Source organism: Triticum urartu, chromosome 4A (genome assembly GCF_056163025.1).
Source record: "Triticum urartu cultivar PI428250 chromosome 4A, HENAU_Tu73, whole genome shotgun sequence".
NCBI lineage: Eukaryota > Viridiplantae > Streptophyta > Magnoliopsida > Poales > Poaceae > Triticum > Triticum urartu.
This window is the reverse complement of record NC_141876.1, coordinates 445,188,639-445,201,577: the sequence shown is the minus strand read 5'-3', so window position 1 is coordinate 445,201,577 and position 12,939 is coordinate 445,188,639. Positions and strand designations below refer to the sequence as shown.

The 12,939-nt window shown below is 40.8% G+C and overlaps 2 protein-coding genes across 7 annotated transcripts; both read right to left on the bottom strand.

The window, feature by feature from the left end:
• Positions 1-681: 681 nt before the first annotated feature.
• On the bottom strand, positions 682-1,893 carry LOC125552083 (uncharacterized). 2 transcript variants are annotated; one of them, XM_087518558.1, is made up of 5 exons: positions 1,740-1,893; positions 1,419-1,604; positions 1,250-1,317; positions 1,096-1,158; positions 682-1,003 (listed from the first exon to the last, which is right to left on the bottom strand). In XM_087518558.1, the coding sequence occupies exons 2-5, from the start codon at positions 1,489-1,491 to the stop codon at positions 893-895; spliced, it is 315 nt and encodes a 104-aa protein (XP_087374684.1). In that variant the 5' UTR covers positions 1,492-1,604; positions 1,740-1,893; the 3' UTR covers positions 682-892. The 2 variants fall into 2 exon arrangements, with proteins under 2 accessions (XP_087374684.1, XP_087374685.1); XM_087518559.1 differs by having other exon boundaries at positions 1,676-1,886.
• Positions 1,894-2,322: 429 nt separating this feature from the next.
• Positions 2,323-12,595, bottom strand: SAC8 (SAC domain-containing protein 8). 5 transcript variants are annotated; one of them, XM_048715548.2, is made up of 20 exons: positions 12,300-12,594; positions 12,090-12,164; positions 9,043-9,170; positions 8,821-8,912; positions 8,627-8,684; positions 7,741-7,797; positions 7,626-7,659; positions 7,343-7,423; positions 7,153-7,259; positions 6,931-7,017; positions 6,762-6,839; positions 6,346-6,410; positions 5,983-6,081; positions 5,752-5,851; positions 3,813-3,921; positions 3,661-3,733; positions 3,476-3,569; positions 3,098-3,184; positions 2,879-2,945; positions 2,323-2,800 (listed from the first exon to the last, which is right to left on the bottom strand). In XM_048715548.2, the coding sequence occupies exons 1-20, from the start codon at positions 12,475-12,477 to the stop codon at positions 2,673-2,675; spliced, it is 1,797 nt and encodes a 598-aa protein (XP_048571505.2). In that variant the 5' UTR covers positions 12,478-12,594; the 3' UTR covers positions 2,323-2,672. The 5 variants fall into 5 exon arrangements, 4 of the variants coding, with proteins under 4 accessions (XP_048571505.2, XP_087374681.1, XP_087374683.1 ...); XM_087518555.1 differs by having other exon boundaries at positions 7,626-7,797; XR_015601332.1 differs by lacking the exon at positions 2,323-2,800 and having other exon boundaries at positions 3,808-3,921; positions 7,626-7,797.
• Between the last annotated feature and the right edge of the window lie 344 nt (positions 12,596-12,939).

The window sequence follows — 12,939 nt, the reverse complement described above, 5'->3', positions numbered from 1 at the left end:
GAATTTCATAGCAGCAACCACATGGTATCTCCCTCATATCTCGAGCGTTGACACAGCCGAAACTATGGCAATCCGCAATGGTTTATATCTAGCCGGCAGAATCGGATGCAACAAAGTTCAAGTTGAGTATGACAGCAGTTTCGTGGTGGAATCAATGCAGAACTCGGATTATACGGGATCAAATATAGCCATGATTTTGGAGTGCAGAGAACTTGCTCTTGATTTGGCCAATACAGTATACTCTCATTGTCTTCGTGAAGCTAATGAGGCTGCTCATATCTTAGCTAGCAACTCTTTTAGCAATAGATCTTCCTCTTTTGGGCAATCTAATATTCCGGACTTTATTTCTCATGCTATTGTAAACAATCTGCCTTTGACTTAAGGAATAAAGTCTTGATGTTTCAAAAAAAAAACTGGAGAGGTGACGTGGCAAGTGGAAAAGAGAACCAGCAAGCAGCCTAACCTCATCAATGGACGGTCCAATCGGAGAAGCCTCCAACCCATGGCTGGTACACGCCACCCGTGTCCTCTCTTAGCACCATTCGATCCGCAAGCAAAATATGCCACCTCGTACCATTTATCCGTCCACGATAAGAGCTAGTTACATGTATGGCGCTGGCGGGTGAGAAGTCCATCGCACGGTCGTCAGCCATCACCATCACATGATTAATTAAAACTAAGTAGAGTAGATACATGTATCCGTCCACAATCATTCCCACTTGTTGCTAAAAGGCAACGTCTTGCTCTCGTTTCATTTAGCATGCGCAGACCAGTGCAGCAGCCAGGCACGCTAAACGCATTGGTATTACTCCCTCCGTCCCATAATATAAGAGGCGTTTTTTTACACTACATCACATCACATCGCTTGATGACCGGACGATTGGTTTATGAATCACGATGGCCACCACCATCTCTTGGTCTCCAGGGATTTCCTGATCTGCTGGCCGAGGGTGGCAAAGTTTTTCGCCTCGCTCTCAAACTCTGCGGATTCTTCGACCATTTTCTGGCATCCAAGAAACAGGATATCAGTGTCGTCAAGATTTACCGTACTCTCTTGGCGTCGATTGAACAACAGAAGGAACCAAATCGTTTTACCGCGAGTTTCTCCTGCCGCTCCATGAGCTTATCCTTCGCGTGCGCCGCTGCCGCGGCAGCATCCTGGAGCGCAATTTACAGCTACTAGCTAAATCAGCAAGAGACAAGCAATATAGGAGTAAATGCAAAATTCAAAGGTGGAGAAATATAATACCCCGTTGAATTTATATTTTGTGAGGATCTCTTGGGTGCTTCTCATTCTGGGTTGCTCGACCTCCGGCTCTGGTAGCAGATAGTAGTTCACATTGTTGTCAGAAAAAAAAGGGGGATATTTGTGTGTTCGTATCCTTGGAATTGGATGCAGGAGACCCCCTTAACCTTACCTGCTTTGTTATTCCAATTAAAAATGGACCAAGGGGACGACGGCTCGTTCTTCGGATCATCAGTGCTTGCCATCGGCTTCTCGCTTAGGTTTCGTGTGGTGAAACTTTATTTCAATTGCACTTTTTTCCTTTGAATCCTTCTTGATGTGATCGATGCTACCAAGAACTAACAGCTATTAGATCATCCTGCGTTGGAAACTTCATGTTAAGCCAGTACAACAGACAACAGAGAGGAGATCAAATAAATTTCAACATGCCACGCCGCCTTATCTGGTAGCCGGAATCCAGCGGAACAGGCGGAGACATTTAGAGCCAATTCACCTGCGACAGAGGATGCTTGACGGACGGACGGAGCCTTTGTTCTACGCTACGAAATCCAAGGTGAATTCGAGATCCCAATGTGGATAGCAGCCAGCAAAGAGAGCAAAACAGAGACGGTCTTTTTCTTTCTGGCCACCAACGTTTGGTTGGCCACCTTGAACTGTGGCGTGCCACCAATATCTTGGGAGCGCTTATTTTTGGGCAGCATACGCCTGTCATTTTTTTTCTTCCTTTTTCGAACCATATATGTTCTGGCTATAGGCATCTGGGAGTTCGGGACGATCTAGCTGAAACTACCCACGGAAGCCACAGAAGAAATTGCCTTGACAACATAGGAATAGATAGAACACATGTGCTAATTGGAAAAGAAAAAAGAAAAACATGTGCAGGCAAAACGGCCTCAAGAGAATCGATCTTGATCCAAGGAAACAACATGTGCACGGGGCCTTCTGAAAGACCACGACCCAGGCGGAGGTGTTCAGGACCCACGCATGCAGTTGCCACCAACGAGCCGGACAACTTACCGCTGTCTGTCCTGGGTTAAGCTGGCATTATACAAGAGCCAACTTCTCACTCTGGAGTATGCCTGTCGAATTCAGTAATTTTAAATTCTGTGCAAACAATTTCACAAGTTTAAGATACAGAAACTGTGCAGCAGAATCCAATCCAGTGTTACAATTTAACCTTAGTTTACAGTACTACAAGACGGTGTGCCTCCGACTGCACAATCCACTATATTTACCAGGAAACCAGACAATCTAACCAGGTGTTTACAAAATTTACTTCAGATTTACCGGACCAGCAAGCTGACCTCTCCCTTGGTTAATCTATCTACGCTGACAGTGGACAGGTAGCTTGCTGTCAACACTTCATATCCATTCAGATTCCAACAACAAAGCTCTGAGAACCGGACAAGAGAAAAGGGGCCGCCAACTAGATCAGACCGCATAATCGGGGTCTAGAGCAGAGCTGCTTCCCATTCGCTTTCACCAAGGCTACCACTCCGGCTGTCAAGCCAGCGAAGATGATGGATGAGATGAGGTGTTGTGCGCTCCGTCCAACTGCAGATGGGAAGACGAGATCAGTAATACACGGTGCTAAACGGGAACCTACTGAGCGAAGATGAGTACAAGGCAGACCTTGACTAAGAGTGAAAGTTGTGACAGTGATCCCACCAACTATGATTGCCGACGCCACAGGAAGATACTTTTTCCCAGCAAATGCAAAACTTATGTCAGATTCGATTGCATGGTTAATGCTGACTATAGTGGTTGGTTGAAGAATAGGAAGAGTTGCGAAAGCCATCTATAAATGAGAGGAACCACACTAAGGCAGAGAAGATGGACAAGGCTGCTTACTGGTGCAGATTCAAATCCAATGATTTGAAAAGGAGAAGAACTGCTTTTGCTGACCGTGTAGTAACCACTGATAAGATCTAGAGCATCCTAGAGTTGAAATTTTTGGTTTCAGAAGAACCATACAATTAGCACAACTTTGTAAAATATAAACTCCAGTACTAAGAACAGGTGTTACAAGTGATAATCTAGCATGAAGCGCGGGGGCAAGTTATAATCTAGCAACGAACAAACTGTATCAAAAGCTAACTGAAAGAAACATACCTAAAAACAATTATTTTCTGATAAAAGTAGGACATCTATTAATGATAGCAAATATTAGGTGGGAATGCAAGATAGTTCGTGTGGAACATCACAAACGACCATACGTTGACAACTTACTTGTCGCACTCCATCATGAAAATTGTTCAAATAATACCGGGAAAGAGCGCTCATGCCATCTTTAATCAATCCAGGCAATGTCTGCCTTCCATACCTGTGTTATTTGAGTTGTCAAGAACTGGACGATATGCACATAACAAGGTTGATTCAGGAAGATTGATGTAGCAAGATATGCTAGAAATTACCTTACAAGGTCTCCCTTTAAGGCATAAGAACCAGCATATTCAAGGCTTAGCTCATCACCATGCTCAACCCACACTGCCAAGCATGTATTAAGCATGAATACGATACATGTAAAACTGTCTAAAGCACCATACTAAACATCACCATACCTTACATTTTTTAAATTTATCGTTAATGCTATCAGATTGAGAGATACTTTCAGCTGATGATAATGCCCCCATTCGCCGCATCTGTGAGTCCAAAGATTTTCTTGCAAGGAAACTCTGGAAAGCAGCACTCAAAAAGAATTCACCATGACGATATGAAATGATTCAGCAAGGTGTTCATCAGACAATTAAAAGTAGCAAGGACTGAATCACGAAAAACTAAGTCTGTCAATCAAAATAATGTGATATCAATCACATGAATATTTAGACCTTCCTATTGTATTTTAGTCAAGGTTACTGTTCATTCAGCTGCAACCTCAATATAGTCGCAAGGGAGTATAGTTGCTTCAAGGAACTAAGGCCGAACCAAGTCAGAACTATATTATGGTTTTTTAATGGAAACCTGTAGGGGAGGCTCCGGCAGTAACTTTTATTTACTATTAAAAAATATTCACATTAAAGAGATATTAACAATACTGAGGGGGCTGTACAAACACAGATGAGCGGAAGGGGCTACAGAGCTTAAACAAGGGAGCTACTCCAGGCTCAGAGAGAAGCTGCAAGCTCCTCACTCATTAAGAAAGGTAAGAGAAGGAGATCCTTCTTGACGAGGAGAGATCAAGCAAAAAAGCGAAATAGAGCCATGGCTACATGGATCCCCTTTCTTTAAAACAAATACAGTATTTTAAAACCTCAAAATACCGAAATTTGTTTTACATCTATATATAGATGTGTAGTGTGTAAGTATAAATTTTCATTAGTATATCTTTTCAGTTGTGATGTACGCAAAAAAGGCAAATATGTGGATTAAAAAATAGAGTTACTATTTGCTTTTATGGATCCACAAATTTGTCTTTTCTATGCAGCTTAAAAACTAATGCATTTCTCAATAAGATTTTGCAGATATATCTGTGGGAAAAAAAGCTTTTAAACTTCAAAATGTGTTTTTTGCCCTTTTGGAAATACAGGGCTGCATGAAGCCTGAGAGCAAAATTGCCAAACCCAGACCAAGAGGTTAGGTTACAAGGGCTAACATTGTGAAAGATCGTAGCATTTCGTTGCTTCTAGATGTTCCAGGCAACAAGGACAAAGCCACCATGAAGAAACGATTGTGGAAGTGAATCTTTGCATCTCAAGATGATCAGAGTCAGAGCTGGTGTTCAGGGGAATGCCAATGGGACATACCCATTCATATATCCTGTGAATATCCACTAAGTGCATTCACATGAGTCCATGTCATCCGCATGCTCCAACCCAGCTGCCCCCTTGAAGAAATTGTTGCTTACTAGCTTCTCGACTCCCACAAAGATTGTATTCATAAGAATTTTGTGCTACACATCCCACAGCAATGTACATTTTCTAGTTAATACCTTATATTACTCCCTCCGTTCCATAATGTAGTGCGTATAGATTTTTTGAAAAGTCAAACTGTGCAAACTTTGACCAAGTTTATAGATAAACCTATTTATATCTATAATACCAAATATATAAAATATGAAACTACATCTTATGATGAATCTAATGATATATGATTGGCATTCTAGATGTAAATGTTTTCGTCCACATGGTCAAAATTTGCGAGGTTTAACTTTTTTTTAAATCTATATGCACTACATTGTGGAACGGAGGGGGTAATGTCTAACTAATATGTAAATAATTACAAGAAATTAGGCTGCTCTTTGATCTTTGCAATCGAGAACTGTCTGTTATACAACTGTAATGGTGGCATAATGATCTAGACACTCAACTTAACTAGAGCGAAAAGTTTTGCAGGGTACAGTGCTAGGAGCACAAGGTTGCAAATCCACCTACTCAGTTAGGAAAGTGCGCGTACGGTTACAAACTGTTAACTTTGTGTTTCAATGAAAACATAATGCAAATAAGTTAACAATTTTGAAAAAAAAACAATGTTTATCAAACTGGATCTGATAAATAAGGTGAACAGACCTGTGTCACATTTGTGCGGTCCAGGCAATCTATGCAGTTGGACCTAACGACGCCACTTTGGTCCAACAATATCTCTCCTTTAGAGTTCATAAGGAAATATCTACTCCGCTGGCCCAGAAATGAATCAAGAGCAAATTACTTGCCACAGTTAAACTTGAGTGGTTGAAATGGATACTAAAGTGGTATTATTAGGAAAAATAAAGAGTGGAATATTCGTTATTCAGAAATTACCCTTGTTTCTGAATAGCTTCCTCAATTTCATCATAGAGAACTTGCAAGTTATCAAAGTTCCCTCCGCCACAAATATGATGGAAATCAAAGTGCACATACCTGTTAGAAAAGGACAACATTATTAGCATAGAACAAATGAATGCTATGTGACACATAATCCCTAGGAGATAGTAAGTACTACTCCCTCCGTTCCGAATTACTTGTCGCAGGTATGGATGTATCTAGATGTATTTTAGTTCTAGATACATCCATTTCTGCGACGAGTAATTTGGAACGGAGGGAGTACTTCACTACTTGCAGCTTTGCAAATAAAAATCGATAGAATAGATAAGCACTTTCAGGAAACGTAAGCTCATAAAGCACCTGATATCAGGAAAGTTCTGCATTTCAGCAGCAAATGCATTGCTTAAATTTCCTTCATCACCTTGCTGCAATAAAAAAAAGATCGGACAAACTGTCATCTGTCTCTGCTGTACGGCCTGAAAGAATAATCTGATTATCTGACTGAAAGTTTGATATTTTCAAGAGGTCAAGACGTAGCTACAGACAATTTTATTTTTTCTGTTTCAGTCATCAATTTGCTAAAAAAGGCTAGAACTGGGTGTAATAACATGAGCAGTTCACATTTTTTTACACATGGACTGCTCGCTCTGTGCTTGATTCTACACAAGTCCTTTCACATTGTAGCTTAAAATGTAAAGACTGAAATAAATCAGCATATCATGAATTGATTTAATCACAAAACAACTCACACTTCCAATATGAATTCAAAAACTTACTTTATCGGTCAGATCAATAACCATTGTGTCTCCATATCTTTGTGAAAGATCGTGAAAGTGGCGTTCAACAACCTTCGTCTGTGAGTGATAATAGTTTGAGAGAAGTCAGCAGGTTGTATTCAGTGAGAGTGGCCATTAGATATACACGTTGATGTCAATATGTTCCTACCATTTCTTCATGTTCAATAATGCTGGGTCGTGGTTTGTAGCTTAAATCCACTATCTGTTCCCAGAGAAGTGGAATAGAGCCCCGAACCTAACAAGGGAGTTGTAAAATATTAATCTAAATGTCGTCACATAACATCGCATTTATAGGATTAACATCACGTTTCTTTTGGATATGTCATGATCATCCAGCAAAGAAGCTTATCTCATTATATCATGAAATCACCTGTATAAATGAGGACGTTAAACCTTCATACTCAACCAGCTGTTCTGTCTCAACAAAATTGGCGGTGGCACCTTCCAGATTTGCACCCCTTCTCCACATTCTTGTCCCTGCAATGAATGGGTGGATGACAATGAGAAGTTAGTCCCAGTTGCTAATATCCAATTGAAATGTTAGGGAAAAAATGTACAACCTAAACGCCTGTTGCATCTCCGAGAGAATAAAGTTATTCTGACTAGTCTATCCTTCAAGGTAAATTGCTCTGTCTGAAAACGTAAAATAGTCAAGGATGGACCAACTCCTGAAGCATATTTCCTCCAATGCTGAAATACAAATGATGGGGACAGCATTGCATATTTGCACAATGGAAGGAGAAGCCAATCGCCAGAAGGCAAGTACACAGTAAACAGTAACAAGTGCAGATATAGTTACTACTGTATTATATTTTCATGGAATTTGTTGAAATTTTAGGATATTTCCTTGGATCAGTGGGGTAATGAACTCATCAAGCTGCAACAACGTATAAAAATAGGTAAGTAATCTGAAAAGGAAAATCAGAAAAACATTTGTATTCTCTTCAAATAGGATTACCTTAGTTTCAATAAGCTCCTCTAACAAATTCCTGTTCCAAACAAACCGTGGATCAGCCTGAAAAATAAAGTTAACTACTTGAAGAGCAGTGACCATGAAAGAATCCTTTTGGTAAGTTGCCTGATTCTTTATAAGGAAAGACTAAATCAGGCAGGATTGAAACGTAATAAAGGCTTGTACAGCTTTATGGTTTTATAGCAAGTCTGATTCTCTTGTTGATCACTTCAGAATGCCAAGTATTAGGAACTCGTCGTGTGGATGTGAATCATCAGAAATACACCGATCTCAACCAAGAATGTCTGGTGAGGATGTGCCAGCTCATAATGACAGAAGAATAGAGTATATATAGAGATACTATGACTTTAGTCTTTACAGTCTCAATTGTGAAGCACAGGCGTTTAAACTGTTACAGGGGTAATTTTAAGGTTTTGCTCTTTTTATATTAATTTACAGTTGCATGTGCATGTATACTGGTTAGGATGTGCTTGCACTGAAATTAAGCATAAATGTAAGATTAATAACAAAACTAAAAAGAACAAAGACAGTAGCCAAAAGATCCAAATACTACAGGCAATATGCAATATGCTCACCAGCTATATTTGGGTTCTAAACTATGTTATATTGTTATTTTTATAGTTTTGCTATCTGTAAAAAAAACTAAGTCTACTTCTACATTAAATATTTGCCTCATCTTCAGTGGGTAGTTGCACCCTTCTACACCTAAAGTTACATGCAGATTTCTATGCAACTTTAGTCTTCATGGTGTGCAACCTGGTCAACTTAGAAAACCTGTTTCTCATGTGGCTGGGACATATCAAATTCATTGTGTTGATGAGTATAATAAGACAGTTGAATATTAAAATGCAAATAATAAACCAATATTAACCTGCTTCCATAGTGGCTTATGTACCCTCCCCGCAGCCAGCTTTGATGCCCTCTGCAAGCTACAAATAACGAGAGCTCATATTATAGAGAAAAGAACAGATCAAAAAAATTATCATAATTCTGCGATGCATGAAACTACATAATAAACATTTTTCAGCTGCCTTTTTTCAGAGACACACATGACAGAATACTTACTTTAATGTCAAATCCCTGTCGTATGAATAATAAAGTCCACAAGTAGTTTCTGCAATTCTCAAGAGAGACATGAAGTATGCCTCATCTCGTTTCTGCAGGCAGATGTATAAACAAGTTAAAATGCACTCTCACAAAACAAAAATATCATGTAAAGGTAATCATGTTCCGGTTATGATCAAACAATGTGAGTCAAATTGCATCAAATATTCATCTATTCCATACTTCCTCTGAAGTTAAATGCTTTATAGCCTCGTTGCAGCACAAGAATTTCATCGAATTTGCATGGTAAACTGTGGAAGCCCCATAAGAGCCAGCATCCTTGCGAGAAGTGATGACAAGTACGTAGCTTCCTGATAAGAACAAAGTTTTGAAATGTGGAACAGCCGCTCCGGCATAAAAACCTGATTTCCAGAAATGTTCTTGAAAAACAAACTAGCAGTGCTAAGGTGAAAACATACAGAAAGGCGCAAGAAAATCTAGAAAAACAGGGCAAGAAAATATAAAAACATTATGTTTAACTGATGACGGCCAATCAAAACATATTTCCAGGATTTACCTAGTAGTGACATAAGTTCAATTAACCCAAGCAGCAACATTTATGAATTGCTGAACACCTGAGAGTCATGCGCAACTCAGCTAACTTTACAGCACAAAGTAGAGAGCTTGCATTGTAAAGACCTGTATTTGGGGGTTTTCGTTTTTTGTTCGCCCTGACTATTTCAGTCATCACTGTACCCCAAGAGTTTATCCTTTCTGGCAAATACGGCACTCAGACTATGCAGCGCATGGGGACATACAAACCCAATTCAAGTCAATAAATTATAGAAGAAATCTAGCTGCAAATGCAGATTCACAAAGCACAGCACATAATCGGTGTGTGATCAATTTCTAGTTTTGAAAACAGTATCTGCTGAATAATATGTTGCCAAAAATGGAAGTTTGTGTACCAAAACACTGTGCATCTTGATGCAGCTTTCTTTAATGTAACAATTGTAAGTTACATGCTGCAACAACTTTAGCATTTGTAGACTGCCTGAACATGCTTCTGTTCATCAATACTAGTACAGAGGCAGACAAAGAACAACAAAGTATAAGCAGGTAAATATTACCTCCGTCCCAAATTAGTTGTCTTAGATTTGTCCAGAAACGGATGTATCTAGACAAATCTGAGACAAGTAATTCGGGCGGAGGGAGTAGCTATCAGTCAGTCATACAATGTTTGCTTGATGCCACCTCTGGATACAAATGGGCGTGATGCGACCGTTCAAGTTACAGAGAGAACATTGGCTTCACAAGCAATTTTAGATCAAATTCATGTCTAAGAAGCAAACTAAAAAGATTAAAGACTAGAATATCATAAAGCTACATGTACTTCATTCATAAGAAAATTTGAGCGAGAATGGGAAACCTTCCCAGTTCCATTACTATGACCTATCAATTACAGGAGTTCAAGTTCAGCAAAAACAGAAGAAACAGAGCATGCAAGTGGCCATCAGAAGACCAACATGTGAGATAATAGCTGAAACAGAACAAGTGGGACACAACAACTGGATACAAAGGAAATGGTCTCTCCATGATAGAATCACCGACTATACTTCGAAGGAAGTTTTTGCATCCTTTGACATCTCATTTAACTGATCCAAGTGATCCAATAAAATTGGTTTTACAAAAACTTCTCACGGAATGCTGGATACGAAAACTTCATATAAATGAAACTAATGAAAACTCTAAATCAACCACAGATTTATGCTTTTACTCGAAATAGCAGTGCCCACCAATTGCTTGAGCGTGAAAAAACTTTCATCATCTTTCTTTTAACTCACATGGGGATGTATCATTATACTGTTAAAACACTGTATTACATCATTATGTGGAGTTAAAGTTAAAATTGGGAATTGGCACCATTTATGCGCGATATTATATTGGGAATGCGCGATATTATATTAGAACAGAGAATTTACTTTCAGCAATGAAATAGATCAACCATGGGATGTTTTGGCTTTTGTGGGATTTTTCTAGCTAATATCTTTTTTTAGATGACCTTTATGTACTTTTAGTTTTTATCAGAATAGGTGATCAAAGATACTTCTTATCGGTTGAGTTTAAATAGCTACATACTTTAAGAAGGTTTTATTCAATCAGAGCAAATGTCAGTAAATTATGGGAGTGCCATTTTTTCTGAGAATTCTAGCATAATTTTCATTAGTTGTGATATAGCAAGATACAAGCAATATAGACTGTCAATCGGCTCCTTCTGTGAGGCACGGATTTCGATCTAGAAGTACATGTAAGTATGTAACACATAACAGATGTTCGATGGCTATGTATAATTCATATGATAGACGATGATGTAAACAGCGATCACAACACAACTCTAGGGCATGAGTTTCATGACCATGTTTTTCTAAAATATTACTCCCAATATATCTCGGTTTAGGTTGATCTACATGTTCAGGAACATTAGTCCTAGTGTGCATACATTGTCATCTTCTTTGATCTTGTTTGTGTAGGTTTGAGTCTCTCCTTAACGAAAGCTAAACGCGAACCTTTCTTTAGGTTTGAGTCTTTCTTATACTGAAAACTTGAAAGCAGAGTTTAAATTTGATCTCTAACTGGTGCAGCAAGCTTTTTAGTATGTTTGCTTTTGAGAGGGCGGTACATTTTCAACATGTCTTTCCAGGGAAGCTTTTCAATATGCAGAGGTACAGATACTATGCCAGATGGTCCAAGCATCCAATATGTGAAATCACACTGTGGTGAAATTTAATGATAACAGAGATTTATGGTTGGCTGCTTTTCCTTTTTTTTCTGTGATTTTTCTAGCATGTTTCTCTTCTTTCTGGTTAGCCCGTCATTTACTTTAATTTATAATGGAGAGTGTTAGTCCTAGAGCTGCATAAGTTGTCATTATTTTGATCTTGTTTGCATAGGTTTGAGTCTCTCCTCAACAGAAGCTAAACACGAATCTTTCTTTAGGTTTGAGTGTTTCTCCTTTATTGAAAGCACAGTATAGACATGCCGGGCCCGTTTCAAGCAAACTTTAGAATTGATTCCTTCCACCTGTTTCTGCCCGTTTGAGCTTTTGATGAGATAGCTGGCCGGGTTGCTCAAAGTTTGGAACAAAAAATCGGAAAAAAAAAACCGTAGTTTAGCTACTAGTAATATATGAATGAAAGGAGCTTTCTGAACACATTTCAGAGAAGGGTTCAGTTCTGGGGATAGTTCTTTTAATTGTTTCGGCGAGGGCAAATGTTGACAGTTTGACTCACCGGCGAGCAACCTGATCATACCGGCCACTCCGTATATCTTGGAGACCTTACAGTCGCTCCCGGCAGCGGCTTCCTCTGCACGCGAGCAAACGAACAGGTAAGCAAAACACCCACTCACGAGCCGAACACGCGACACCAACGAAATCCAGGAGCGAGCCCGCTAGAAATGCGCCGCTGGGAAATCTGCCGACGGTCTAGGGCGGGCGTGACCTGCGGAGAGGGGGCGGAGGGAGCCGTCGGAGCGGGCGACGGCGAAGGCGCCGCCGCCGTCGAGCGAGCGAAAGACGTAGCGGTCGCGGAACTCCCGCAGCTCGAGCTCCCGGCTGCAGGATCCCGGCCGCAGGGGCTCGTCGGCGAGCAGCGGGGCCTCGTCGGCGTCGGTCGCCATCGGCGTGCGGGCTTGGGCTTGGCTCTGGACTGGTCTCTCGCCGGATCCCGAAACGGGGAGAGAGGAAAGAGAGAGCGGGGGACAGGACAGGACAGGAGGGGTGATGACTGACGTGGCACTGCGTGTGGGCCAGCCTCGGGTTTACTCGGTGGGGCCAGGGGTAGCTGACGGAAAGGGACCCGCGGGGCGCGAGCCGCCACTACCAGCTGCTTCGCGGGGCGCCGGGTGGCTTCGGCGTGACTCGCTCGGTTTTTTTTTCGCTTCGGAGATGGCGACTGCGGACGGGTGTGCGCGACTCGTTCTTTTGTTTTCCTTTCCCGCCGCGCGACCCGTTCCTGTCCCTGTTTCTGTTGCGGCGGGCCCCGGCTCGGATTCCCCAAAGCTCGTGGGTGCTTTCGTACCGAGTCGGATCTGGTTCAAAGAGCCCACTACGGGCGGTACGACAAACTTCAACAACAAATG

What these genes read in the sequence shown, in the direction of transcription:
- LOC125552083 (XM_087518558.1), bottom strand. Translation starts at nt 1,491, where the DNA reads ATGGCAAGCACTGATGATCCGAAGAACGAGCCGTCGTCCCCTTGGTCC. An exon ending in TAATTGGAATAACAAAGCAG is followed by an intron (nt 1,318 to 1,418) that starts GTAAGGTTAAGG and finishes ATCTGCTACCAG; the next exon opens with AGCCGGAGGTCGAGCAACCC. An exon ending in CAAAATATAAATTCAACGGG is followed by an intron (nt 1,159 to 1,249) that starts GTATTATATTTC and finishes ATTGCGCTCCAG; the next exon opens with GATGCTGCCGCGGCAGCGGC.
- SAC8 (XM_087518555.1), bottom strand. Translation starts at nt 12,477, where the DNA reads ATGGCGACCGACGCCGACGAGGCCCCGCTGCTCGCCGACGAGCCCCTG. An exon ending in GACAGGGATTTGACATTAAA is followed by an intron (nt 8,685 to 8,820) that starts GTAAGTATTCTG and finishes CGTTATTTGTAG; the next exon opens with CTTGCAGAGGGCATCAAAGC. An exon ending in CAGAACTTTCCTGATATCAG is followed by an intron (nt 6,082 to 6,345) that starts GTGCTTTATGAG and finishes CTTTTCTAACAG; the next exon opens with GTATGTGCACTTTGATTTCC.